This window comes from Malassezia globosa (assembly GCF_000181695.2).
Source record: "Malassezia globosa CBS 7966 chromosome Unknown mgl_sf_5.2, whole genome shotgun sequence".
In the NCBI taxonomy this organism is placed as follows: Eukaryota; Fungi; Basidiomycota; class Malasseziomycetes; order Malasseziales; family Malasseziaceae; genus Malassezia; species Malassezia globosa.
In genome coordinates, this window is record NW_001849867.1 from 35267 (window position 1) to 61215 (window position 25949).

A 25949-nucleotide genomic window follows, 5' to 3' on the forward strand; every position below is an offset into this window, starting at 1 on the left:
GAATGCTCTTTTACTTGCTCACAGAAAAGCACAGTGCACCGCTCATCTCGTGCAAAAGCGTGCAATGGCAGCTGATCGTGCCCGGGAAGCAAGGACCACAATGCCAAGAGCACAAGATCACTCGCCGCGTTCGCCACGTAATCATCAACCGCTGCCACGACCACACGCTCTTCTTGCCGCCGCACTCGCATGTGCGATGTGAGGAATGACTCTATGGCATCATGTGCCACAACGAGAGGTTGAGGCACAACGCCGTCTGCGTGAAGCTTAGCCGATAGCCACGCGTCCAATTCACATCGGACGCTTTTGACTGCATGCTCAAGCCATGTGAGTCCTTCTGACATCACTAGCACTTGCAGGTAGCTCGCGACAAGAGTAGTCTCGCCTGTGTAAAGGCTGTGATCCATGGCTAGCTTAAGATTCGCTCGTACTTTCCGCAACGTATTGAGCTCTTCCTCATCAAGAGGCCGGTCCACAGGCATATGGTTGACGTATCGTGAGAATGCACCAACGAGGAACACACACACCCGCTGATGTCTTTCACCAAACTTATAGCGTATCCGAGTGGTGTGTGTGGGTGTGCCCGCAAGTCTTCTGCACCGCTTGATCCAAGCAGTAGATCGAATTGTGCATCACGGATCGCCATAATCTTGTCGATATCGTTTTTCTCAATCGCAGCGAACACGTCGTGCATCCCGAATGACCGAATACGTTTTGGTTGCTGTTGTCGAGTTTCCAGATTTGTTTTAGCCGGTACTTGATTCACTGATGTTTCTGCTTCCTGCCCCGTTTCTGCGCTTGTTGTATCTCTGGTCTTATCAACATTGGTCTCGTCGTGGTATCCACCACAGCGCACGCTATCTACAAGCCGTGCGAGTGCCCAAAATCCACGACGTACATCTTCCATGTCACCTGAGGATGATGGAGTATTGTAGAATGCTTCCATATAGCGGAGAGCGGCTCGCACACATTCGGGATACTCGGGGTTGGTCTCATCGTGAAAGAGCAGGGCTAAGTGGTCGTTGTTGTCACCCACCTTAGGAAACCAATCGTGTTCGACTGGTATCCAGATGCGCTCACTCACTTCTCCTAAAACACGCCTGTTCCACCGTGAGCGCATTTGCTGCACCACATTCCGAAGGTATGCCGAGGTCGTGCGGCTCGTGCGCGGCTCACTCATTTGTGCCGGTGTGGGGAAGACAAACCGCACCCCAAAACGATGTTACCTCCACTCAGTGGCTGCAAGAGAAGCAGTAGCTTGGGCACGACATCTCGCAGTCACATATCTATGATAATCGGCCTGTGGGAGGAGACCTGCTCCGCCGCCGATCGCGTGCGGCGTTGCTACTACCGTCTGGAACTCCAGGAGAACGCTGCTGTCTCTGAATATCGACTAGCAAATCACGCAGGCGCTGGTATCCGACGTGCATTTTCCCGCTAAAATGATCGGCAAGTCGGCGGTCTGAGTCCAAAATACTTAGGTATGCACCGCAGATATCGCATACTCGCAGCTTTTGATGGCCACTAGCACCACTGTTCTCTTGCAGCGTCTGGAGCTCCTTCTCTTTGTCTGCGCGCTCTGCCTTCAGTGCCTCTACTTTTTCGAGTTCCTTGAGCGACTCTTCTACGCGACCCTGCTCACCAAGCGACTCCATTTCATTGGTTGCTGCCGTGATAGCCTCTTGCACTTCGTTGATATCCCGCATCATTGCATTAAAGCGTTCCATTTCCTCAGGTGTCTGCTCGAGCCTCCGTTTATTAGAGCCGATCTTGCGGTCAATATCGCCCACAAACATGTGTATATTTCGCTGGAAGTCTGCGACAATCTGAGGAAATGTTTCACCACGCTCTACTGCTGCATCGTACATTTCTTTATAGCGTGGTAAGTGTGATTTGGGACAAGGCCCCAAGTCCATTTTCTTCGCGCCGCGTTAGCAAACCTTAGCATATTCGTCGATAAAAAACGTACCGTATTACTGAACAGATCATGTGGACAGGTTCCACACAAAAAGTTTCGACACACTTTAGGATCCGTGAAATGCACGTCTTTTTCTGCCGTGCCCATCACTGCGGAACCGTTAGCCACTCACTCGCACTTCGTCATCAAAACGTACTCTCAGGACCCATAAGGCGCTCAAGTGCTACACGCTGAACTTCAGCCTTTCGTCCCATTTTCGCGGCACGGGTGGTCGTATCTGTCTTTGTCAACTATACCCTAGGAAGCTTTTTTCTTTCCTTGATCTCAAAATGGATCCACACGCCGTGACAAAACAGCCGACACACGAGTCTGTTCGCCACACCTGCGTGTGTGTCCAAGTCTCATCAGCCCTTTCATCTCCACTGCTCAAACTTTTTCTCTATGTCGCCTCACCACATCAGCCTCGCGTTTTTACTTTTACGCGCAATGATTGGTCGTATACCCCTGCCCGTCATCATGTCGCGTAAGATTACGTGTGATTGGTCAAACTCAATGGGAGTCTCCAAACGCATTGCACTCATTTCTCGACCGCGTTCTTGTTCATGGCGCACACCGCTGCTACGTCTCTCGAGTCTACTCCAGCATGTCCGAGTATTCTTTTGTGATTCCGTTTCCCGGTGGCTCGCAAGCAGATGCTGAGAGAGGTCACGGTTTCCATGCCATTCTTCGACTTGCGCCTGCTCTAGGAAATACTGGTTTCCCAACAGATCGAACATGCCGCGGGCGTCGTCTCGCCGTTTTCACGCATGGTCTTTTGTCGCATAAGAATGGGATTTTTTTCAAGCCACTCGCTTCTTTGTTAGACATGGACTCGCTTCGTTGGGATATGTCGGGGGAGGGCAGCACGCCTGGGACGTGGCATGCTGGCCATTACGACGACGCTGCAGACGAGCTATTTCATGTGGTAAATTACATGCATCAACGCTTCGGATATGTTGTTGATCTCATGATTGGCCATTCTAAAGGATGCGCGGTTCAAGCAACATACATCTCCCGGTACTGCACACCATGGCCCATGCGTCAGCATCGGCCTCCATCGCGTATGATCTTTGTAAATGGTCGTGTATTCATGTCGCGCATACGGCGTTTGGATGCAAAATTCCAGCCCGATTTTGATAAACAGGGTTACAGCTCTTTGTCTCTCACAGTTCGTGGGCAAAAGGTTGAATTCAAATTGTACCCAGAGGACCACGAATCTCAGTGCTCTTTTCCTGCCCACGTCCACTACGCCAATCTTCCAAATCACATTCAATGTTATATTGCACACGGAACTCTAGACAATGTGGTCCCTGTCATCGATGCTGGCGAGATGGCCAACATTTTCACGGCACAACCAGGTCGTCCCGCTGGCTCTGTTCATGTCAATCTGATCGAACAGGGAGACCACAATCTCAAAGGTGACGCACTGCAGGTCTTTTTGGACGGCGTGCGCTTATGGCTTGAGCAAACGTCATCAACGCCTGCGCTTCTTGGTAACCGTATGCTTATATCAAATCCAACGAATGGCGAGCGGGGTGTCTTCATCGTGGTTGAGGGTCTCGATCGCTCGGGTAAGTCCACACAGGTTGATAGACTGGTCCAGACGCTCGGTCCGCGTGCAAGGCTTGTCAAGTTTCCGGAGCGCACTACCCCCATCGGATCCATGATTCACTCGTACCTTAAGAACCAAACTGACGCGTGTGACCAAACTGTACATCTGCTATTCTCGGCAAACCGCTGGGAATTGCTCTCATCCATCGTTCAGAGTCTTAGAGATGGTCAGCATGTCATTTGTGACCGATACATTTTCTCTGGCATGGCCTATACACATGCAAAAGGGCTCGATCTGGCCTGGTGTACAGCACCAGACGTCGGTCTGCCTGTGCCAGACTTGACACTATTCCTGGATCTCGATGAGTCCACGGCTACGAAGCGCGCGGCTTATGGCGAAGAAAGGTATGAAAGGCGCGCTTTCCAGCGTCTTGTGCGTCATGCATTCGAAAATGTCGAACAACTCATGCTCCGAAGCGGCGCGCGTTGGGAGCGACTCGATGCGAGTGGCACTCTGGATGATGTGTGGCAGGCAGTGCATGCCCAGGTGCAAGAGGTCGTATCGGCCCCACGATCAGCCTCGTTGTTTTCCTGGATTTCCGCTCTGCTGCTTTAGCGTTAGGCACGCCACTTCATACGTCTGAAAAAGCGACATTGTAAGGTCTGTTCATGGCGACATCATACATTGGTGAGTTGAGGCTTTAATGCCCGAACTGTGCTTTAAGCTGCAGGATTCCCGCTCGTTGTTCCGGTGGTAGTGCCTGGATTTGCTCCGGCGTAAGCTGAAGAACTTGATGCAAGAGCTGGCGCTGTTGCTCGTCTAACTGAGGCGCGTGTAACATGGGTGCCGGCGCCGCAACAGGGGCAGGCGCAGCGGTCGGTATCGGTGAGGGCCCCGGCGCTGGCATGAGCGGTGGTTGTGGCGATCGTGCAGCAATGGGATCAGGGTGCATGGGATGCAACGGAGGTGCCCCTAGAGCAGGGCCCATAACAGAGCCTGGAGGAACTGCTGGGAAACCACTTGCGGGACCTGTCTCGTTCACGACACGTTGCACCACAGCAGGGTCAACCACATTCATCATGAGCATAGCGTGAAATATAGCATAGGCAAGTTGGGGATGGGAAATCAAAAGGTGCCGCGCTTGCTCTGGTGCATGTGTTGTGAGTGATTTCATTTGTGTTAGAATATCCATGAGTTGATTTGGTGGTAGAGACGCAATGGTCTGTGTGATTACGTCTGTGGCAGAAACGCCAGGCGCAATGGGAACACCCTCCGGCAAAAGTGGCATCGCATTGTTATGAGCCCCTCGTCCGCGCATATCCCCACGGCGATCACTGTTGTCAATCATAGGGTCTGCGTCTGCATAATCAAGACGAAGCGGTCGTCCGCCGACTTCAACGTCGTTCAAGTTTCGCACTGCTGATGCTGCTGTCTCGGCATCTTTTGTGTTAGACTAGCGGCACAAGTGGTTGAATCACGTACCTTCAAACTCGCAAAATCCATAACCCTTAAACTTGCCTTGTTCGCGGTCACTGACGAGTCGAAAATCAACCACACGCCCTACTTCTGAAAACACTTTCACGAGCTGCTGCTCTGATATGTCATACGGGATGTTTCCGACTAAAATTCATAAGATAGATGTACTTAATTATTACTTACCGAAAACAACATGTGATCCTGCGCGCTTGGACATAGCAAGCTGGCGCGTATGCTGTGGATGGTGTTGGATATGGCCGACCTTATCGAACAACTATTGTTGTCGCCGTTTGGAGCGGCATTTCGTCCCTGATTGCCAAGCGCTCGTGTCTACATCACGTGCGTGCCCGATGCACGGCATGGGATGTGAGGTCGAGGCACTCTGGTACACACTTGCATCCGCTATCGCCATCAAATAGTGCTAGTGAGTCTACCGAAAGTGACAAGTAAGCGTGATACTTGGGAGACAAATTCGTCGCGTGTGTTGACTCGATTCAAGGATGAGCGCGACAAGTGATGAATCTCTACCGGTGGTACGCGCATAAACTGGCTCTTACCTCTTACAATCTAGTTGTTGAATTCTATTCAGACGCGCATGGTCTCGTCGCAGCGTGAGCTTAGCACTGTGCAGGCACAGATGAAGGGACGATCGCGAGAGGCCAGAGTGCAAGAATTGACCATGGAACAATTGCAAAAATTAGGTCCAGAGACTCGGCTCTACAAAGCTATCGGGAAAATGTATGACATTTCGCCTCTATGGTGTGGAATTTTTTTCGTACTAATATGCAGGTTTATGGAACAAAGTTACCAGGATATTATGAATGAGGCTCAAAAAAGACGCGATGATGCATTGGAAGAAAACAAAATGCTTGAAAAGAAGGTCACTGTGCGTATACAAACTTCACTTATGCCAGTTTTATGAAAAAGAGGCGAACGAGGCGCAGACACATCTTCAAGACCTTGTCAAGTCGCTGGAGAATGCCAATACCGTGTGAACGGGTCTATCGGCGTCGCTTAGGGCAGTGATTTTTCCCCCCTATCCCGATGTAATTTATCATAGCCCCGGCTTGTCATATCGAAGTTCGTGTCCTGTGGACAGGCGCCAAAGGACCAAACCTGCACCATTAATGTCATTCTATGAAACACATACACAAATTTGGACGTTCAGCCTAGATAGGACGGCACGATATGATCGGCTAAATCATGCAAGACGTTTTGCTCTGCATCTTCATATTCGCGGGTGGATGAGCCATTTGCGCTGATAGGCGAATAGTCTTGATTGTTGGTGAACATAGTATCGCGATTGGGCGGTGTTCGGGCGCGAGGGGCATCAGAATGAGTGGAGAGTCCATGCACCACGCCGGATGTCGAGGCTAGACTCAGCGCTGGAGGTGCTAGGCCAGAAAGCGAGTTCGAGAGCGGAATCATGTCAGAAAACGAGCCATTGTCTTGGAGTAGGAGCGAGCGTGGCAAGGACGCAGGAGCCGTCGACTCCAGCTGCGTCATCAACACGGATTCAGGCGCTTTTAAGCCGTGTTTTATGGAGTTACGAAGTGCGTCGGTCTGGATACGTTTCCACGCTTGTCTCCTTTCTTGCTGAAGCTGATCAGCAAGCAAGAGGTTGTGCTGGTGCTCGTTAGACACAAGGTCGAAGAAGGCTGGGTTGATTTCCATGAATAACTTGAGTGCATTGTATACCAGCGTATGAATTGTAGGGTTCCAATGGTTCTTAGAATTTTCATACAGACTGTTGAATACAATAGGCAGAATCACTTGAACATTGTCGCCCATCAAATTCACAACATACTCGTTATTCCAGAAGTATAATGCTCTTTCGGCGACCTGGAAATGCTGGCTTTCAATACAGCGGGCAAGCTGTTGGAATAAAGGCACTTGGATCTTCACGAAGTCGCCAGGCTCAATGACATCCAAAACTTCCTCTACCTCGTTCAGGAACATGACTTCCTTTTGCGAATTAGTCTTGGGCCAGAATCGAAGCAGGCCCATAACGACCTCTTCTGTGAGCGTGCTATCCTTCTCAATAAATTGCACGACACAGTACGCAAGTTGAGGGTGATACATAGCGAGACACTTGACTTTGTGAAGTGGCAACAGCACACGAGACAAGAACACTTTGTGTTCCTCCTTCAATGGTAATGCAAACCCATTTATGATCGAACCAAGGATCTCTAGGAGCTCTGCAATACCATTGTGTCTCTCGGTCTCGTAGATGAATTGGAAAAACACATTGTTGATCGAGCGCCGGATAAAAGCACGCAAATTTAATAACTTGCCATAGATCCGGTGAAGCGTCGTCTTGAGAAAGTCTCGCTCACGCGGGTCCTCACTGTCAAAAAGATCCAAGAGCTGTACCACAAACGAATGATCAATGTATTTTTTCGCAATACTCGTGTTCAGTTCAGTGCTCTCCACAAAGCGGAGAAAAAGTTCGTACACAAGCTGGAGATGGGGCCACGACAATTCGAGGACAGGTTCGTCTTCTTCCGGATCAAAGGCATCGCCCAAGGAACTTGATGGGGGAGGAATCGTCCGAAACAAATTGGATGCAAACATATTGACCATCTCAGGATAGACAGCTTCCGTGATCACACCTCGCTGAGTCGTAATGTATTCAAGCATGTCCTGCAAAGCCTGTGCCTTGACCTGCTTTCCCATAAGATCTGCACTCGCATCCGTGAAGTCAAACACCACACTGCTCTGCTGCAGTTTCTTTACAAAGAGTTGTGATCGTTCCGAGGGGACAACCTCGGAAAATGACGGCAAATGTTCTAGCTGCACATACTGACTCGGCTGGATTCGACTGCTCCGCTGCTTGCGCGGTGGTGACCGAGGGGCGGGAATTGTATCTCTCGGCGCCACAGTTGGGGCAACAGGCTGCCGTGTATGTGCCAAAACCATTGACGGTGTTGTACTTGCTGACCCACCCATGTAGCTCATCTTCTGTGCAGATGATGGAAGTGCCGCTGCTGGCACAGCTGCCGGCGAAGTAGATGCACCTGAAAGATCTTGGATCGAAGGCTTAGGCGTAACAGACGGTACAGGTGTGGCGACATGTGTGGGTGCACGTGGTGGTGGTACGGGCGGTGGCTGATGAAGTTGGTGCTGGAGCTGCTGCTGTGGTTGAACTTGAGAAGCGTGAGATTGGGCCTGAGGCTGTGCTTGGGGTAGCGGCAACGCCGGCGGCGGCGTTGCCGCTAGTTGTGACTGTGGCTGCACCGTCAACGACGACTGCGGTTTCAGCTGATGAGCGCTTGTTTGTTGAGCTCTTAATGGAGCTGAAGCTGGCGCATGGGTCGACGCAGGCGCCGCTGGTATGTACGGCATAGGTGTTGATGAAACCGAGAAGGACGATGTAGGTGGTGTAGACATCGCAGATGTTTTGGAGGAAGTCCTGGGAATAGTACCACCTTGCGAAGATACTGCAACATTGAGTTAGCTGCCTCAGAGCAAGTGACATACAGTTAGGCGTGCTTTGACCCTGGGAATGGGAAGTAAAAAAGCTGCGCGAAGAATGGTCTTTTGATGGCGGTGCAGGCGCTGAATACGCTGCACCGCTGCTAATTTTATTGTGAGTGTTATTGGCGGGCACGCTGACTGAAATATTAGCGTTGTTGTTGTTGTTGTTGTTGTTGTTGCCGCTGCCGCTGCTAGTTTGGTTGCTGCCATTGTTTCGTTGTTGGGTATCCGATTGACGAGTTCGTGAAAGCGTCTATGAGCGTGAGCGCGTATGCCAAAGCAACGTACCATAGCCTTTTTGAGGCCTTTCATTCTGACTCAGAATGAAAGCTTTGCGCTAGTATATACTTAAGTGATGAAATGTACAGTGAGACTCGACAACTCCCAGGCACTCCAGGAGAATCAGCTATGCCGGGCTGGATGTGACGAAGGCACGGCGTGGGTTGAAGTAGCTGATGTAATAAGGCCCGACGTCGGCAATGTAGGCTGCTTGCTGGATCAGTTGTGTAATGCACACCTCCATGCGTCGCGTCATGCATTCAAGAGGCTTGTCAGAGGGACGGAGTTATGCCTGGCCTAGTAGGTAGATGGATGAAACAGTGCGAGAAATGCGTTCGAGGAGGCACAGGGCTAAGAGAAGGGGGCATTTGGACGCATGAAGTTTTGTTGACGAAATCGGTCGTCTTGGCGTTTGGTCAATTGGGCACATTGACTGTACACGGCTACCGACTTTTCAAAAGGCCTAACCTACTGTTGTCACAACTCTCTCACTGGCTGTTGCTGCACGGAAAGGCATCAACATGGCGCTTTCTATCTTTGTTCCTATTGCGTACATTGTGACGCTGTTTGTGTCGCTTTCACTATTTTCCAAGGTGTACCGGAGACGGGCGCTCCGGGTGATGCAAAGATACCAGGCTGTGTCATCGCAAGAGGCTGAAATCCAGCCTGATCGTGCAATCTTCAAAGCATTGAGTGAAATTCAAGGCAATTATCCTAATGAGCCAGCGGACTCCGATGAGTGGATCGTACCGCGGCAGACTCTCCAAGCAGCTCTTCTCGCACGGGCTGTGGCTGTTCTCCGAAGCATGAGCTCGTTGCGTCTCGATAAACAAGCGCTTCAATCCTTGCTAGACCGTGGCTCGCTCGGAGATGATGCAGCGACCATGCTCGAAGCAAAAGAGGGAGAAGTACGGGCAGAAGCGTTTGATGTCGTACGGGAGGCGAACCGCTTTCACCCGGCTTGGGGCAAGCTCATATTTGAGACTGCCAACCATATTTCGACAAACCTTACATATCGAGATGTACTACTCAACATCCATAAGCAGCGTGAAGAAGAGGTCGCAAAAATGCGCCAGATGGGCCTTGAAGCCCCGAAGCTGAAATTTGCAGTCAAACCTGTCGTAGTGCCTGCATAAACCAGATGTTGTATGTTCATACCCAGCAGCGATTGATTTGGTTCTGTAACTTCTTCCCGTTAGATTGTTCATTCACCTACTTATGAAAATGCTTCTTTTGTGACGATGCGAAAATCATTCCGAATCCTGCTATAGTGTGCGTGTGCTGTAGAATTACATAGCGAACTGAGGCTCGATCAAGCCTGCTGGTCCTTGCAGCTTGGCGGAGCCGATGCAGACTTTTGCTGACGAAAATCGGCAATGAGAGCAGCTTGCTTTTTCTGCTGTCGGTCTTGCCATGCCATGAGCTGGCTTGTTTCATGCACTGGATACCCGAAAATACGCGGTACGACACGCTCAAACACCACATCGGTTGGAGCGCGCATCTCTGAGGACGCATCATTGGCCATGACACTTGTATCTGTTTCTTCGCCGGCAGACGTTGCATTACCCGTTCTTCGCTCCAGTGCCACTGCTCGTTGGTGCAGTACATCTGCCGACACTCCTCCATACTGTTTCTGCGCGAATGGTATGGGTGGCGGCACGACAGTGACTTTGGTCGGAATCATGTGGGGGTATACCATGAGCAACATATGTGGGAAAGACGAGCCGAAAAAGGCACCATCAATTGCGCCATGCCGCGAACTCTTCGGACGATACAAGTCTTCGCATCGTGGACAGTACAGGCGCACGGGGCTTTGGAACGGAAAGTCCGATGGACCCAAAGGAAGTAGCGGCTGCTGGTAGCATAGGACACGAGGGCAGCGTCCAAAATCTGCACGTTTGAACTTCTCAAGCTGCGCGTGTAAGGCCTTGCACATGTACTTCACACGTTGTCGGAACGTACCATCTTCGCTAGCCCACGAGTTGTGACGATAAAACGAGCATGAATCAATCCATAAAGAACTCTAGCTTGCGTCTCAATTTGTTCGCGATGTAAATCACTTATGTGTTCATCTATACTATTAGAGCGAAGCATTTGTGCGTGCCACGTACCAAGAGCATCAGTGATGAGATCGAGCGCATAAGTGTAGTGCTGCACTTCAGTATTCAATCCTGTCAAGTTGAATCGGTCCAAAATATAGTCTTCATCAATTTCACAGAAGTATTCATTCCCCTTAGTCGACAAGAACCATGCAATCCATGTGCTTGCAGCGTAGTCGGAAGAACCAGACGACAGCTCTTCCACTGATTGATGCATGTTAGCAATTTGCCCTAAGCTTTCTACTCGTTTTTTCTCTTTCTCCCTCATACACACTCTGCCCCAGTCTTTCCTTCACACCTGCTGGGTGGACGCATGCATACATACTTCTGTGGATCGTTTCTCCGTTACTTCGGTGAGGTTGCAGCGCAAATCTTACGATGCCTCGTCGTCGCAGGGCCGTTGGTGGTGAAATTCTAATGACGCATGGATGACAAAACACACGAAAGGCCTAGCAGGTCGTGTTAGTACGATGGCCCATCATCAACCGCACACGGCTGGGAACAATCGGGGGTCCCGATCTTCGCCACCAGGCATCTCAGGCTTTTCGGGACACGCACCCGACATTTACTTTCCCTGTTACACAAGGCACATTAGCAACATGCTTGCTGCGTCGTTGAGAGCACACTGTGCACGACCAAATGTTTTTCGCTCGGCTACAGTGCCGCGCATTGTGGTAAGCTCGCCAGTGCGTATGCCAGCTATCCGCCTGCCGTTGCGTATGTATGCATCAGATTCAGGTGCACAGGAAATGGCTGTGCGTGATGCGCTAAACTCGGCTATGGAAGAGGAGATGCACCGTGATCCGAAGGTCTTTTTGATGGGCGAGGAAGTTGCTCGCTATAATGGTGCATACAAAGTGACGAAGGGATTGCTTGATAAGTTTGGTGAGGACCGTGTGATCGACACACCTATTACAGAACAGGGATTCGCGGGTCTTGCCGTGGGTGCGGCGTTCGCTGGTCTGCGCCCGATCTGTGAATTTATGACATTCAACTTCGCCATGCAGGCAATTGATCAGATCATCAACTCGGCCGGTAAGACGCATTACATGTCTGCTGGCTTGGTAGCGGCTCCTGTGGTGTTCCGTGGTCCGAACGGTGCAGCTGCTGGCGTTGCTGCACAGCACTCGCAGGACTACACAGCTTGGTATGGCCAGGTGCCCGGGCTCAAGGTTGTGAGTCCCTACAGCTCCGAGGATGCGCGCGGTCTGTTGAAAGCTGCGATCCGCGATCCGAATCCGGTCGTTGTATTGGAAAATGAGATTCTGTATGGTCATTCTTTCCCTGTGTCGCAAGAGGCTCTCTCAGAAGACTTTGTCATTCCAATCGGCAAGGCAAAAATTGAGCGCTCCGGTAAGGATGTCACAATTGTGTCACACAGCATTGGTGTGGACCACGGCTTGCGGGCTGCCGACATGCTGGCCAAGGAGGGCATTGAGGCCGAAGTGATCAATCTCCGTTCAATTCGTCCACTTGACATTGAATCGGTGATTGAGAGTGTGAAAAAGACGAACCGTCTTGTGACCGTCGAAGGTGGCTTCCCTGCGTTCGGTCTTGGAAGCGAAATCTGTGCACAGATCATGGAGTCAGAGGCCTTTGATTACTTGGATGCGCCCGTTGAGCGTGTCACAGGTGCTGATATCCCTACTCCATATGCCGAGAACCTCGAGACACTCTCGTTCCCCACGCCTGAAATTGTCGCTCGCGTCGCCCGGCGTGCTTTGTACCGCGTGTAAACGAACATGTTCCGACATGAAGAACGTAGGCAACGATAGGATCAAGTCCCCTCTGATTGCACAAGTGCGCGCGGCCGCCTGTCTATGTGTTAGATAGGAGTACGGGTTCTCGCAAATAAACTACTTCCCCTACATGACTGATGATTAGTTTGCCGAGGAGCTGATGAAGAACCACTTGTCAATGCTTGGGTCGATCGGGGCCGGAGGCTGCGGCGAGGCGGCGGGGATCGACGTGACAACAGCATCCTTAGGAGCCACAAGCGACTTGCTGCCTTGCACAGTCGAGTTTTCAAGCTTGATTTCGCCAGCGTTAGCCTGACCCGTGATGAGACGGCGCCAGGCTTCGTGGCATTCGTGCACGACCTCGGTGGCGTAGCTGCGGTTCTTGGCCTCGCCCGAGAAAGCAAACTGGTTCTCCGGCTTGCCATCAGGAATCTTGTAGATGCGGAACCACTCGTTTGTAGCACGAATGAGCCCAGGCAAGTGCTTCTCAACATCTTCGATGTCGTTGAGCTTCGAGGCGATTGGGTCGTTGACATCGATTACAATCACCTTCCAGTCCGTTTCACCCTCGTCAAGCAGAGCCATCACGCCCAGAATCTTGACTTGCTTGATCTGGCCAGTATAGCCAACCTGCTCGCCAATTTCGACCACATCCAGAGGGTCATTGTCGCCGTTCGCTTTGGTGTCAGGGTGCGAGAACGACGGGTCCTCCCAGGTCTGAGGGAAAGCACCGTAGTTCCAGATGTAGCCCTTGTGAGGGAACGAGTTACGAACGTAACGCAACTTGCCCTTCTTTGTGTCCTGCTTGAACGGGTTGAACGAGTCCTCCTTGCTGATCTCGACCTTAGCGTTTGTCCAGCGAGGGATTTCCACAATGAAGTTCAAGATTCCGTTCGCCTCGTCAGCGTACAAGGGAACATCGTGGAATGGCGACAGGGGCTGGCCAGTCGACTTCGACTCAAGGTACACACGGTAGTCCAGCGTGTTGGGAGCACCAATCACACGGGTCTGGATGTCTTGTGCAGTCGTCATGATTGTTCGGGACTGAGTCAGAATGGAGGCTGCTTGTCCGAGTCGACGGAGTGCAGAAAAAGATGCCATGTATCGGTACGTTGGGACCGCTCTTCCAGCTGACTGGCGCGCTTAGGGCCCGAGCGCGGTGTGGCACGTGGTTTTTTGCCAGCATAGCAGGAATCGCGCCGATCGCATGATCAATCAGGGCGGGGTGGTAAAATCATGCGCGTTTGGGCAGATGAATGACGAATTGCTTACATGATAAGGGCGCGGCCGAGACGTTTCACGAAGCCGGTGCCGCACGTAAATTCATGAGTTCTCATAGGCTAGGAGGTGCCGGTATAGCGTAGTGGAGTACGTGGCAGTTTAGAGCGGGTGAGCTGCCCCGCTTGCCGTTGTAGCTTGTATCCACCATGCCGTTGATGGGGGACTTTGATGCCGTGCGCAAAGACATTGCTTCGATTTTGAAGCGCAAAGGATACGACGATGGATCCATTGGACCGGTTCTTGTGCGTCTTGCTTGGCATGCCAGTGGCACGTACAGCAAGGAAGACGAGACGGGTGGCTCGAACGGAGCTGGTATGCGTTACGAAGAAGAGGGTGGTGACCCCGCGAATGCCGGTCTTGAAAATGCTCGCGCGTTCCTTGAGCCGATCAAGGAAAAACATCCTTGGATCACTTATGCGGACCTATGGACCCTTGCTGGTGTTGTGGCTTTGAAGGAAATGGGTGGTCCAGACGTTGAATGGAAGCCTGGCCGTACGGACTTTGTCAACACAAAATACCTGCCACCGCGTGGCCGTCTGCCTGATGGTGCACAGGGCCAAGATCATCTGCGGAACATTTTCTACCGAATGGGTTTCAATGACCAGGAGATCGTCGCTTTGTCTGGTGCACACAACCTGGGTCGCTGCCACAGAAATCGCTCCGGCTTCGATGGTCCATGGGTCGTGAATCCTACGCGTTTCGCCAACACGTACTTTAAAATGCTCCTAAATCTAAAGTGGGAGCCGCGCAAGTGGGATGGCCCATTCCAATATGCTGCCTACGCCCCAGGAATGGACGAGGATGATGAGCCGCTTATGATGCTTCCGACAGACTACTCGCTGATCCAGGACGACAAATTCCGTCCATGGGTCGAGAAATATGCAGCTGACAAGGATCTGTTCTTTGCTGACTTTGCCAAGGTGTTCGCTAAGCTTATTGAGCTTGGTGTTTACCGTGACGAAGACGGTATCGCTCGCTGCGACAAGCGTGATGCTAAGGGCTCTTACATTGCTGCTCCCAAGAAGAGCAACTCTACCGGTGCAAAGCCCAACCTGTAGTTTATTGTTTGCAGTTGTCCCAGATAAAATAAATGAATTACTATCTTGTTAGATACTTGTGCAGCGGAGACACAAGTTTCGAAGGAAGACCTCTTAGAGTGTCGCTTCTCATGCAGCGGTGGCGCCGTGATACCTGTTTGTTGAGGATCAACAATGCCAATGGGCTAACGTTGGATATAGCCTTGGAGCAGAAATCTGTCACACTGTTATTCCTTGGAGTGATGTTAGCCGAGCGGGGGAAGAGACTAGCCGTGGCATTAGGCCATAAGCTCTCGCTACTCATTTGCACACGTAGTATGTGGAGGGAAGTGCATGCAACTATGCGTGTGGAGCGCGTCTGGCGCCAAGCACGGTGTGTGTATGGGTAGATGTTGGAATGAAGGAAATAAACAACAGGACTGCGCGTGGCCTGACTAGGCGAAGCGAGTGTTGTTTTGGAGGAGTTTCTTAGACATCAACACCTACTAGCTATCTGGCTATACCTTTTCGAGCACAAATAAAACAGTCTGTCTTTCTTCAGGTCCGTTTGAACTTCTTTTTTCCACTCGTGTGGCGTCATCAAACATGAACGGTCTTGGAATTGACTTCGGTGCTTCGGAGGAGTCAGCCGTGCCCATAGGACTTCGAGGCTCACTAGTTCCGCCTCAACGGAATTTGCCCCCGAAATCATCTCGCCGTCGGGCATTTGTACGCCATAAACCAAGCCGCGACAGACTCGGTGGAAAATCTGGCACTCAGTCTACGATGTCATCGTCTATGTCAACAACGACTCATTTGCCCAGCATGCCTCTAAGAGAGAATCGTTCCATCGCTAACAAAAGTATCAACTCACCAACAATGTACGTGATGAAGCACCCTCTTCCTGCAAAACCTACCGTTCCATGGTCGTATCTCGATGATGTGCAGCCAGTTAGTGCTACCAGGCGTGAAGACACTCCTAGCGACACTTCGACGCCCGCAGTTTCCCAACCTAGCACAGAAGATTCTGCAACAGCGCATCCAAGTACTCATGCACTTCCACTTATACCACCGGCTCCATTGGCATCGATGTCACCGGCGACACTAGCCGTGCCTACGACATCTACACAGCCCGTCATTCATCACCTTCCTAATAAGCCGGCTGTGCCCATATATCCTGTTGAGCGTGATGAGCGTGTCGGGATCGAAGTATTCATGGATAATGATCTTGTGGTTGAAGGCGGCTCACTGCATGGATGCCTTCGCTTAAACGTACCGAATCACACGGATCCATCCAGTGCTATGTTGATGGCACAACCACGTGTGCGACTTATTGGATACGAGTGCCTACCTGGCGAAGACATACGCCACATCTTTTACCGCCATATGACCCTTATAGATGGCGATCGCAGCTTGGATGGTCCCACAGAGCCTTATATGCTGCACGGCTCAAGTGCTCTCTCACAGTCCGAGGGTGGCGAAGAAAGCATCCTCCCATGTTTTGCATCGCTGCCTGATACGGAGGGCTACTACCTTGGTCAGGGTGGTGTTCATGTGATTCCATTCTCCATGTCCCTTCCCATGGGGAAGGGAGCGAAAGGCGGCTACCACAGTGACGGTTGTGAGGTTGGGTACATTCTGATCGCGTCTGTGCGCGTGAAAGCATTCGGCGAACAGCACAGTGGTGTTGCTCTCTGCTTCCAAAAGATGGAAGTTCATCCTTACCTGAATCCCACTGCAGAACTGGCAAGTGCACCACGTCCAATCATTTCACATGCATCTACACCAGAAGCGGAGGTGCGGAACATACGTTTGGCTGCAGCTTTGCACCGGGAGACCTGGGTTGCCGGCCAACGTGTGTATTTTGAGGTCAGTATCCTGAATGGCGGCACAGACTTGCTTAATGTTCTCCGCATCGCTTTGGTGCGCACGGAGACTCTGTACAAGGCACATGATCATATACCCGGCTCGAAAGACATTTTGTCGCATTCAAGCACTATCCTCTTGGACGAGACGTTGGCAGCGAATCAGTTGGGTCATTGGTGGAGCGGTGCACCGCCTGGAAGACCTGTACATTTTCCGCATTCATTGCAGCTTCCATCAGACCTCGTCACGGTCGATCCAGGACGTCATGTGAGTGTGCAGTACGCACTCCGTGTAGGTGTAGGAGCTGATACGTCTACATTGGTTGAGGTTGACCTACCTGTGCGCATTATCCAGTATGTGTCAATTGATCCACCACCACCTCGGCGGACATGGATGGGCGGCACCGGCTTACTAGGTCTTGCTCTTGGAAATAATTCGGATCCTCACAATATGGTTGAAAGACTGCAATCGCTCGATTTAATGCGCAGTCCAATGCCTGTCTCTGCATCTGATCGTCTTTCACCACATTCAAGTGGGACTAGTTCTACACGAGGCAGTCGCACGGCGCAACACAAGCGCTCTCTTGACTTCATCAACAGTGCAATCCGCAGTGCAACAGCACGCCATACATCGCCCTATGCTGCAAATGAGGCATCGCCTGCGGGTCTTGGAATTGAGCTTCTATCACAACAAGACTCGTCTGACTCGCGTGCTTTAACGCCCATGCAGAATAGTTGTGAACGCATTTCATTTGGTCCATCGTTGCCTGTGGTTGAAGTCAATTCGGCAATATCAGCGCCAGAGGCAGATATCTCTCTCCCACTTGGTGATGAGACCGTCGATGATGTCGAGCTGTTTTTTGGTTCAGATGAGAAAAAAACTTCTGCCGATGACAGCAATTCAGCACAACGGCCGTGCCTAGGCGCCTCGGACGCACACACTCGCTCCGATATGGAACTGGAGCCAAGCTCCTCATTGTCACAGCTTGATGTGGCAACATACACGACACCGTCCACACCCAAGCGTGAGCGCATCATTACTGGTCCTGCCAGTGTCCCACGCACTCTGCATCCCAAGTCCTCGTTCACGTTTGCGACTAACACGTCACCGCTAAAAGTGCGCCGCTCTAATACTGTTTTGCGAGAATGACGTTCTTGAGTTATCTATGTGCTGTAGAGTAAATTTGCGTGTATAGGATGTTTGGTTGTTGAATAATCGATGATGTTTCTTTTTAGGAATGTGATTCTCTCAAACACTGGCATTAGAAACATAATGCGCTCTATTATTTGTGATGAAAATGCGTTGGAAGGTGTTTCGACGGACCAGCATGTCGATTTCAAGGTGGATCGAGAAACGCAAACATAGTGTGAGCATGTGTGATAGTACGACTATATGAGATGCATGCCGTCATGTAATAGATTTCCCTGCTTTTGTTCCCCACGCAACGTGACATGTTTGATAACCATGTATTCCTCTATCGACACGAATCTATCAGGGTTCAATCAGAGGGGCTGTGTCTTGTTCAACTGTTGCGCATGAATCTAAGTGGCCACTTTCACAACAAATCTAGCCTATTGCATCGTAGGAAAACATTAAAGTTAAAGCGGATTGTGCACTTCATTTGTTTTCGCAAACCAAATCGTGCCGCTTTTGTCGCACCTATAAGATTAGTAAAGTAAGAGTCGTCGTTCAGCCCCGGCCATACGAATTCTTTCTCTCGCCTAATTGACCTTCGTTGCCTCGATTGCCGTTTCAGCTCATCACGATCTTTCTCGACTTGTAGTCCCTGCGCGGGTGTAACCGCAGCGATGAATATCCCGTCGCAAAACTTCTCAGTGGGGTCTGTCAGGCATCTCTCATTTTCGTCTGACGAATGGTCACAGGCACCGGTTCATGCTGATGCTCCTAGACCACAACTACCCATCGCCAAGTCGAGTGACCTCAATGCATTGCATTTAGACTCATCTGCAAATGAACAACAAAAATTTTTGGACTTTCATTCTATGTCATCGCGAAGTGCTGCAGGGCTTCACCTCTCCGCGCTAGCGCCTCCAGGTCCTACTGATCATTTGCCGATCGGACTTGGTTTGAGTCCTTCATCGACCAGTGCGAATAGCGAGCAGAATTGCCGATCTTCTCCCATCCAGCCAACTACAGTTCCTACACCCTCTTTGGAAACATCGGTCAATCCGTTTTCGGCGGTCGACTTGGCTCACGCTTCAGCACATCCGCCCGTTACTCCGGGGGGGCACAACATGCCTTTGTCCATGGCTTCGTCTACGACTATATCGAAGGATCCGCAAGAGCACGTAGGATACGTCTCACCGAAACATATGCAACGCTCTAAGCAACTGCTTCCTGATATTGGCGCGTCCATCGACGAACTAGCATCCGCAGCGGCTGATGCGCGCGTTCATTTTCACGGTGGTCGCTTTGATACATGCAACGAGAAAATCGACTCTATCAAGCAGCTGATCAAGCGCATCGCTGAGATGGGCATGATTGGCTTGACGCTGTCGACAGAGACGCAGCACATGAGGCGCCATAGCACATCAGCGCTGCCATACGGCTCCCTGATGTCGCCTGATGAAGAAAAGCAAATTGGCTCTGCGGCGACGTTTTCTGCGCTTGCAGATGATGTCGAGTCCAGGAAGCGTCGCCTCAATGGTGAGCTGCACCAAGAGCATCCTTTCAAGTCTCAACGCGGCGCTCAGTCGAATGCACCGTCAACGCGCTCCCGCTCGCGTTCAGACTTGTCCGACTTCTCGAAGGCGATCTCAAGCACGGAGCCACATTTTAACGCTGGTGCTGTATTTTCACCAAAGCTACATTCAAACGTTTTTGATTTCAATGTCCCTCAACCGGCTAGTCTTTCTCAGCGTCAACAACCTGTGCATCCCCAGACCGCGTTCTCAGACCACACGAATGCACCCCACGATGTTCAAGGTGTGCCGTCGACGACGTCAAACCCATCGAGTATTCTCCACTCACAATTAATGCCTTCAAGTCCTCAGAACAATGTAACGAATGCCAGTAGCACATCCGTGCACGGCACTAGGCCGTTAAATTTTGCTGCCACGGCAAGTACAGCGACATCGTCTGGAAATGAGAACTCGATGCATCATGTTACATCTACCCCACAAGCTATGGACATGACGCTCAAGAGCGGATCTCACAATGCATGGACTCCATCAGATTCAATCGGCGAGCTCAAACCATCATTGCACTTGGAATCGTTACCTATGCCGAACATGGCGGATTCTTCACTGGAACCAACAACGCCTGGGTTAAAGGAGGCCCCTCTGCAACACGATGACGCAAATGAAGCGCTCAACGACCGTTCTAACCTGGGTGGGCCTGAGCTTTCAGCCGAACTTCGTTCCGTGTACGAGGAAACGTTCCACGAATTTTTAACGTCGCTCTGCTCAAATCTAGAAGCGAAGGACGAACGTGGCGAACTGATTCACCAGACACTTATGCCTAAGAAGATGGCTCGTTTGGATGAGTCGCCTGATTTCCGGCCTTTCAAGTTTCGTATTCAGGCATTCACCAACGCATTCCAGTCGGAGCTTCAGCGCCGTGGCTTGTCTGAAGATGACTTGTCTATGCGCAAAATTAAACTCTTCCTTTGGACACATCCATTTATTTCGCGTTTCAATGAGGATGGCAAAAAAGCGAAGTCGAAAGGCAATCACATTTGGATTATTGAAGCCCGACGCTTACCTGCTGGGCGTTGGGAGTTTTTCACGTTCTCGCCGAAGATTGCGGCTGCGCCAAGTAATGTGGCATACGTGAATGAGCCGTGGACATGGAATCTACGCATCTGGGATCCGCAGATGTCCAGTGGAAGCGTCAATGTAGCGTTTTCAGCGAATGCGATGCCATCTTGGCTGCACTGGGAAGACGAAGACAAAGTCATGACTGGCGTCCCACATCATTCCTCGCAAGGTGGATATGTGAATGTGTCAGCGGTTTGCATGCATCTAGGCGAGCTCCATCATCTGGAACATTCCTTTTACTTACATGTGGCTGATCGATCTGACCCAAGCCGGCTTGAACCACCGACGTCACAAACAGGGGGGGTTCCTGATGAACAAACAGCGCCAGCTTCTTTGACGGACCTATTTTCCCCACCAGTTTCAACAACGCCGCAGGGCGCGGCAGTACAGCCACCGAAAAATGATGCATTGTTGCCACAAGGAGTATCAGTGCCAATGTCGATCCCGATGCCATCGGCAGCACAGGGTCACGGGCAAGGGCAAGCGCAGCAAGGTGCGGGACCAACGCCAGGCCAAGGATCAACGACGGCCCCGGGATCAGCGTCTATGCCGCCAGGACTAGGGTCTGGGCTCGGCCACATCCAAATGCCAGCGCCGACACACGATCAAGCTAATACACATGTTTCAACGCCAGTCCACACACATCCTCCACCACTGACGACCGAGGGCACAAGAGAGACGACCGTGCCAATGACTGGACATGTTCAGGCATTGTCACAGCCACAGGCACATGCGCAACTCCAGATGCAGTCCCCGACCCAGGCAGTGACGCAACCTGCAGCGCAGTCGCCGTCGCAACTGCCGTCATCGATGTCGTCCCGACATGGCGCTTCTGTGCAAGACTCACAAAAGTACGACATGTTTGACCCGTCACGACCGTCACACGAATTGCTTCCGTCAATGCCATTTCCATTCACTCCACCGATCTTTATGGATAAGCATGTGGGCCCGACCGGGGCCTCCGGTATGGACCCCAACGCGTTGCAATCGAGTCATCCACCAGACTCGTCTCACAATGAAACACTCTTTACTGCTTCTTCGAATCCTACATCTGCTGTATTCATGGATAAGACACCAGTTGCAAATGCTCCGGTACACACACCAGTCTTGCATAGCACATCGCCTGTGTCGACTCTCTCCTCAACAGTACACACACCTGCACTGGGAGGCAGCTTTTCGCCTCAAGGACCAGAGCATGACACACGTCCGATGATGCAGATGTGGAATCATATCGATCAACGACAACGTGAACAAGCATCGTCTTTCATGTTACTTATGCCTCAGCGACCCCAATCATTCACACTAAACGAACATCCAGGTCAGGGCACACCTATTAGCAACATGCCGAATGATATGAATGCCACACTACCATCAGTAAATCAACATCACCTTGCCTCTTGATCGGCTGGTACATTCACTTTCCCTTCAAACTGACGCCATCCTCCATTTGTCATCTATGTTCTTTTCCTTTGTATCATTTCATTCCATTTCATCTTTGCTCACAAGTTTTTTTTTTTTTTTTTTTCTGATTATACGCTGGGATCTTATGACGACACTATCTTCATGGTCCTTCATTCGTGCATTGTGCAAAGTCTTCGAAAGAGGAACATGTAAAGGTTTATTTAAACTATTTCTTTTTGGGTTCCGTAGGGTTTTGACATGTATAAAGGATATTTATGTTTCACCGACAGGTAGAGATACACATTGTGATAGCGCCTCTTTACTCGTGCTTTTTGCCTCTCGGCAGGGAATGACGTGCCCACCACTTACAAACCTCGTCAATCACAAGGACGGGAGCAGAAAATGCCAACACACCCACCCATTCGCTCCAGCCCAGTGGCACAATGGAAAATATATGTTGCAATGATGGCACATACAGAATTAGCATGTGAAAAGCCATGGACAAGACAATCGCACCAACGAGCCATGGATTCTTGAATGGTGGGTGCAGTAACAGGCTGTCGACATCGGAGAGTGCGTTCAAGGCATTCAGCATTTCAATCGTGACAAGAATACTGAGACTCACAGTCGATGCATGCTGAGACTCCTTGCCGGTAAACATACCGCAATCAATCTCGCTGAAATTGCGCGTGCATTGGTGGAAGTGCGTCAATTGGTAGATGGTGATATGAGGACCGCCACTGTACGAGACAAACCACCATGCATAACCCAGCACCGTTGCTACACCGACGTACAAGCCAATGGCAAAGTAGCGTACTAGCATCCATTGGGAAACAAGAGAGTCGCTTCGTTTGCGCGGCGGCATACGCATGACTGCGCCATCCGGAGGGTTGAAGCCGAGAGCTGTCGCTGGAAGGCCGTCTGTAACAAGATTCACCCACAAAAGCTGCACAGGAATAAGTGCCTCAGGCATGCCCAGCATAACAGTGAGAAAAATACTCACGACCTCGCCGATATTTGACGAGATCAGGTACCGGATGAAAGACGACGTGTTGTTGAAGATGCTGCGTCCCTGCTCAATAGCAGAGACAATCGTCGCAAAGTTGTCATCAGCCAGCACCATATCAGCTGCAAGCTTCGCGACATCGGTGCCTGTGCCCATAGCGACGCCGATGTCGGCACGCTTCAGCGCTGGAGCATCGTTTACGCCATCGCCTGTCATGGCCACGACCTCATTGTTTTTCTGGAGCAGGTCGACTAGCTGGCTCTTGTGCGACGGCTCAGTGCGTGAAAGAATAACGACATTGCTTGCGACGCTCGCCTTTTTCTCAGGGGACATTGTATCAAACTCACGACCAGTGAACGATCGGCCCTGCACATCTTCGTCAGGACCAAACAGGCCAATTTGGCGGCCAATAGCCTCGGCTGTCCGCTGGTTGTCGCCGGTGATCATCACGACCCGCACACCCGCCTCCATGCACGAGCGAATCGCTTGTACTACCTCAGGTCGCGGTGGATCGCGCATACCCACGAGTCCAACCAGCGACAGATTCTGTTCATACTGGCCATACATCGACGCATCCAATGGCAGTAGTGGATCTGGCAGCGCCATACCATCGCGCACAGCTATCGCGAGCACACGCAAGCCTGCATTCGCATAGGTATTAATCTTTTCGTGCAGCGCAGCACGCATGTCGTCCGTCAGGGGCCGTTGCTCACTGTCATTCAAGAACACATGTGATGAGCGCAACAACACCGATTCGGCCGCTCCCTTCACAAGCAGACGGGCATCATGCTCTGTTCGGCGCACAAAGGTCGACATCATTTTACGGTCGCGAGTAAAGTCCATCGTTGAAAGGCGCGGAAGCGAACTCGTGTACATCTCGCACACCGCCCCTGCACGGAGGGCCGGTAAGAGATCTGGCAAGTGCGCTTGCTGAATCGCATCGTGGAAGCCGATTTTTTCTACAAGTACCTGGAGTGCCGCCTCTGTTGCCTGGCCTAGAGCCTTGTGCCGTCCATGCGCATCGACAATGACCTTGGCATCGTTGCACACGGCACACGTCTGTGCAAGTGCATGAATCGCACTACCAGGCTGATTCAGGCTCGTCATCGTCCGGCCATTGCGCAAAATGGCACCGTCCGGCGCAAAACTCGTACCGGTGACCTCATAGTCGGCTGCTTCACCCACCAGATACATATTCGCAACACTCATTTCATTCGTAGTGAGCGTACCGGTTTTATCCGAACATATCACGCTTGTCGAGCCAAGCGTCTCAACACTGGGCAGGTGCCTTACAATGGCATTTTTGCGCGCCATTTTTTGCGTGCCTAGAGCCAGACAAGCCGTGATGACAGCGGCTAGACCCTCGGGAATCGCAGCCACAGCAAGCGCCACAGCAATCTTGAAGTAGTACATCGCACCACGCATCCAGCCGTGGTGTGCAGGATCGCTAAAGTGCCGGATATTCACCACCCACACTAGTACACAAATGATCATAATGGCCTTCGCCAATAAGTCACCAAACTCGTCAAGTCGCTCCTGGAGCGGCGTCTTCATGTCCTCGTGTTGCTCGATTTCAGCATGGATATCACCAATCGCCGTGTGCTCACCTGTGAGACACACAAGTGCCACACATGAGCCGCTCACAACAGAAGTACCGCAAAACAACATATTTGTCATATCTTGTTTAACAGCCTTTTCGTCACTCACAACCGCAGCGGTCTTGTACACGCCCTCTGACTCGCCGGTCAGGATGGCTTGATCCACTTGCAATGTAGAAGAACGCAGCTGAATCACGCGACTGTCTGCTGGCACACGATCACCTGCCGCTAAGATCACTATGTCGCCAGGGACCACGTCGCGAGCCACCACGCGACATGTTTTGCCATCGCGCAGGACAATGGTTTCTTCCGGAGAGTACGCCCGCAAAGCCTGGATCGACTGATCTGCATTACGCTCTTGCAAAACACCAACTGTCGCATTCGCAATAAGAATAAGAAATATGACACTGGGCTCCACAAGCGCGTTCATAAGACTGCCCTCATTCTCGACGAGCGCTAGCACGAGCGATACTAGCGCAGACACCAGCAGGATAATCACGAGCTGATCCTGGAATTGCTCCAGCACAAGGCGCCACAGTGGCGTAGGATCTTCTTCTTTCAGTTCTGTGGGCCGTCAGCGATCGCCGTTCCAGGCTATTCCTTGAAGCCAATACATACCATTGGGGCCGTACTTTGCGAGTTCCGCCTTGGCCCTCTCAGCCGACAGACCTTGACTTGGCGAGACCCCAAAGTGCCGAAGTGCCTCTTCGGCAGACAAATTCCACCCGCGTTCCATGTCACAGAGCGAAAGCTTCAGACGTCGTGAGGAGGGGGAGGCTGTGTGTGTATGGGTGTGTGCCGCCTTGTGCCTGCACCACTGCTGCGCCACGCTTCTTGGATGCACCTTGCATACTGAGCGCGGGGATACACGTGGAAGACTGGGTCACGTGCATATTGTCATCCTGTCATCTGAACGACGCCATCGCCAGCATCGACATTACCCCCTGCGTGAGTCAAATAGACAAGTACCTGGCTTTCGCGGTCGAACTAACAGCACTGGTTTCTAGTCACTACCACTAGTCGCGCACGACTGTTAGATAGACGTGTAATGTCTTTTTTAGGTGCTTTTCGGCCTAGTGCTTCGGCATTTAGTGGCCTACTATGGTACGTGTCCGTGACATTACTGACGTGTACAGGAAAAACCCTTGGCGCATGTCCGCTACACGAAAAGCACGTGTGCGTCAACGCTTGCGTGATGTTGATACAGTCATTGATACGATTCGGACTAGTGGTGTCCAGTGCCGCGCACTGGAGTGTGCCAAGCAACTTCCTACTGAGAGTGAAATGCATCCTCGCGATAAATATATGGTGTTCTCACCTCACGGTGCCAACTTCCGCAAGAGTGTTCACAAGGTGCCGAAGTTCACGCGCAAGACACTGCGTGTGAATCCCCGTGGATTCTAAGTGCCTTAGACAAAGTGCG

The 25949-nt window shown here is 51.4% G+C and overlaps 14 protein-coding genes across 14 annotated transcripts; 8 read left to right on the forward strand and 6 right to left on the reverse strand.

The window, feature by feature from the left end:
* Window positions 1–1286: 1286 nt before the first annotated feature.
* On the reverse strand, window positions 1287–2172 carry MGL_2202 (uncharacterized protein; the record flags this gene model as incomplete). The annotated part of the gene is made up of 3 exons (XM_001730355.1): window positions 1287–1919; window positions 2024–2067; window positions 2115–2172. 3 exons carry the CDS (start codon window positions 2170–2172, stop codon window positions 1287–1289), a joined length of 735 nt encoding a protein of 244 aa, XP_001730407.1.
* Window positions 2173–2561: 389 nt separating this feature from the next.
* Window positions 2562–4124, forward strand: MGL_2203 (uncharacterized protein; the record flags this gene model as incomplete). Its single annotated transcript, XM_001730356.1, has 1 exon — window positions 2562–4124. One exon carries the CDS (start codon window positions 2562–2564, stop codon window positions 4122–4124), a length of 1563 nt encoding a protein of 520 aa, XP_001730408.1.
* Window positions 4125–4209: 85 nt separating this feature from the next.
* Window positions 4210–4797, reverse strand: MGL_2205 (uncharacterized protein; the record flags this gene model as incomplete). The annotated part of the gene is made up of 1 exon (XM_001730357.1): window positions 4210–4797. One exon carries the CDS (start codon window positions 4795–4797, stop codon window positions 4210–4212), a length of 588 nt encoding a protein of 195 aa, XP_001730409.1.
* A 783-nt stretch (window positions 4798–5580) lies between these two features.
* Window positions 5581–5980, forward strand: MGL_2206 (uncharacterized protein; the record flags this gene model as incomplete). The annotated part of the gene is made up of 2 exons (XM_001730358.1): window positions 5581–5871; window positions 5900–5980. The coding sequence occupies 2 exons, from the start codon at window positions 5581–5583 to the stop codon at window positions 5978–5980; spliced, it is 372 nt and encodes a 123-aa protein (XP_001730410.1).
* A 169-nt stretch (window positions 5981–6149) lies between these two features.
* On the reverse strand, window positions 6150–8375 carry MGL_2207 (uncharacterized protein; the record flags this gene model as incomplete). Its single annotated transcript, XM_001730359.1, has 1 exon — window positions 6150–8375. The coding sequence occupies one exon, from the start codon at window positions 8373–8375 to the stop codon at window positions 6150–6152; it is 2226 nt and encodes a 741-aa protein (XP_001730411.1).
* Window positions 8376–9262: 887 nt separating this feature from the next.
* MGL_2208 (uncharacterized protein) lies at window positions 9263–9877 on the forward strand (the record flags this gene model as incomplete). Its single annotated transcript, XM_001730360.1, has 1 exon — window positions 9263–9877. The coding sequence occupies one exon, from the start codon at window positions 9263–9265 to the stop codon at window positions 9875–9877; it is 615 nt and encodes a 204-aa protein (XP_001730412.1).
* Window positions 9878–10053: 176 nt separating this feature from the next.
* MGL_2209 (uncharacterized protein) lies at window positions 10054–10677 on the reverse strand (the record flags this gene model as incomplete). Its single annotated transcript, XM_001730361.1, has 1 exon — window positions 10054–10677. One exon carries the CDS (start codon window positions 10675–10677, stop codon window positions 10054–10056), a length of 624 nt encoding a protein of 207 aa, XP_001730413.1.
* Window positions 10678–11439: 762 nt separating this feature from the next.
* Window positions 11440–12576, forward strand: MGL_2210 (uncharacterized protein; the record flags this gene model as incomplete). Its single annotated transcript, XM_001730362.1, has 1 exon — window positions 11440–12576. One exon carries the CDS (start codon window positions 11440–11442, stop codon window positions 12574–12576), a length of 1137 nt encoding a protein of 378 aa, XP_001730414.1.
* Window positions 12577–12720: 144 nt separating this feature from the next.
* MGL_2211 (uncharacterized protein) lies at window positions 12721–13611 on the reverse strand (the record flags this gene model as incomplete). The annotated part of the gene is made up of 1 exon (XM_001730363.1): window positions 12721–13611. The coding sequence occupies one exon, from the start codon at window positions 13609–13611 to the stop codon at window positions 12721–12723; it is 891 nt and encodes a 296-aa protein (XP_001730415.1).
* Window positions 13612–14006: 395 nt separating this feature from the next.
* On the forward strand, window positions 14007–14918 carry MGL_2212 (uncharacterized protein; the record flags this gene model as incomplete). The annotated part of the gene is made up of 1 exon (XM_001730364.1): window positions 14007–14918. The coding sequence occupies one exon, from the start codon at window positions 14007–14009 to the stop codon at window positions 14916–14918; it is 912 nt and encodes a 303-aa protein (XP_001730416.1).
* A 564-nt stretch (window positions 14919–15482) lies between these two features.
* MGL_2213 (uncharacterized protein) lies at window positions 15483–17891 on the forward strand (the record flags this gene model as incomplete). The annotated part of the gene is made up of 1 exon (XM_001730365.1): window positions 15483–17891. The coding sequence occupies one exon, from the start codon at window positions 15483–15485 to the stop codon at window positions 17889–17891; it is 2409 nt and encodes an 802-aa protein (XP_001730417.1).
* A 659-nt stretch (window positions 17892–18550) lies between these two features.
* On the forward strand, window positions 18551–21922 carry MGL_2214 (uncharacterized protein; the record flags this gene model as incomplete). The annotated part of the gene is made up of 1 exon (XM_001730366.1): window positions 18551–21922. One exon carries the CDS (start codon window positions 18551–18553, stop codon window positions 21920–21922), a length of 3372 nt encoding a protein of 1123 aa, XP_001730418.1.
* Window positions 21923–22241: 319 nt separating this feature from the next.
* MGL_2215 (uncharacterized protein) lies at window positions 22242–24956 on the reverse strand (the record flags this gene model as incomplete). Its single annotated transcript, XM_001730367.1, has 1 exon — window positions 22242–24956. The coding sequence occupies one exon, from the start codon at window positions 24954–24956 to the stop codon at window positions 22242–22244; it is 2715 nt and encodes a 904-aa protein (XP_001730419.1).
* Window positions 24957–25574: 618 nt separating this feature from the next.
* Window positions 25575–25930, forward strand: MGL_2216 (uncharacterized protein; the record flags this gene model as incomplete). Its single annotated transcript, XM_001730368.1, has 2 exons — window positions 25575–25630; window positions 25663–25930. 2 exons carry the CDS (start codon window positions 25575–25577, stop codon window positions 25928–25930), a joined length of 324 nt encoding a protein of 107 aa, XP_001730420.1.
* Between the last annotated feature and the right edge of the window lie 19 nt (window positions 25931–25949).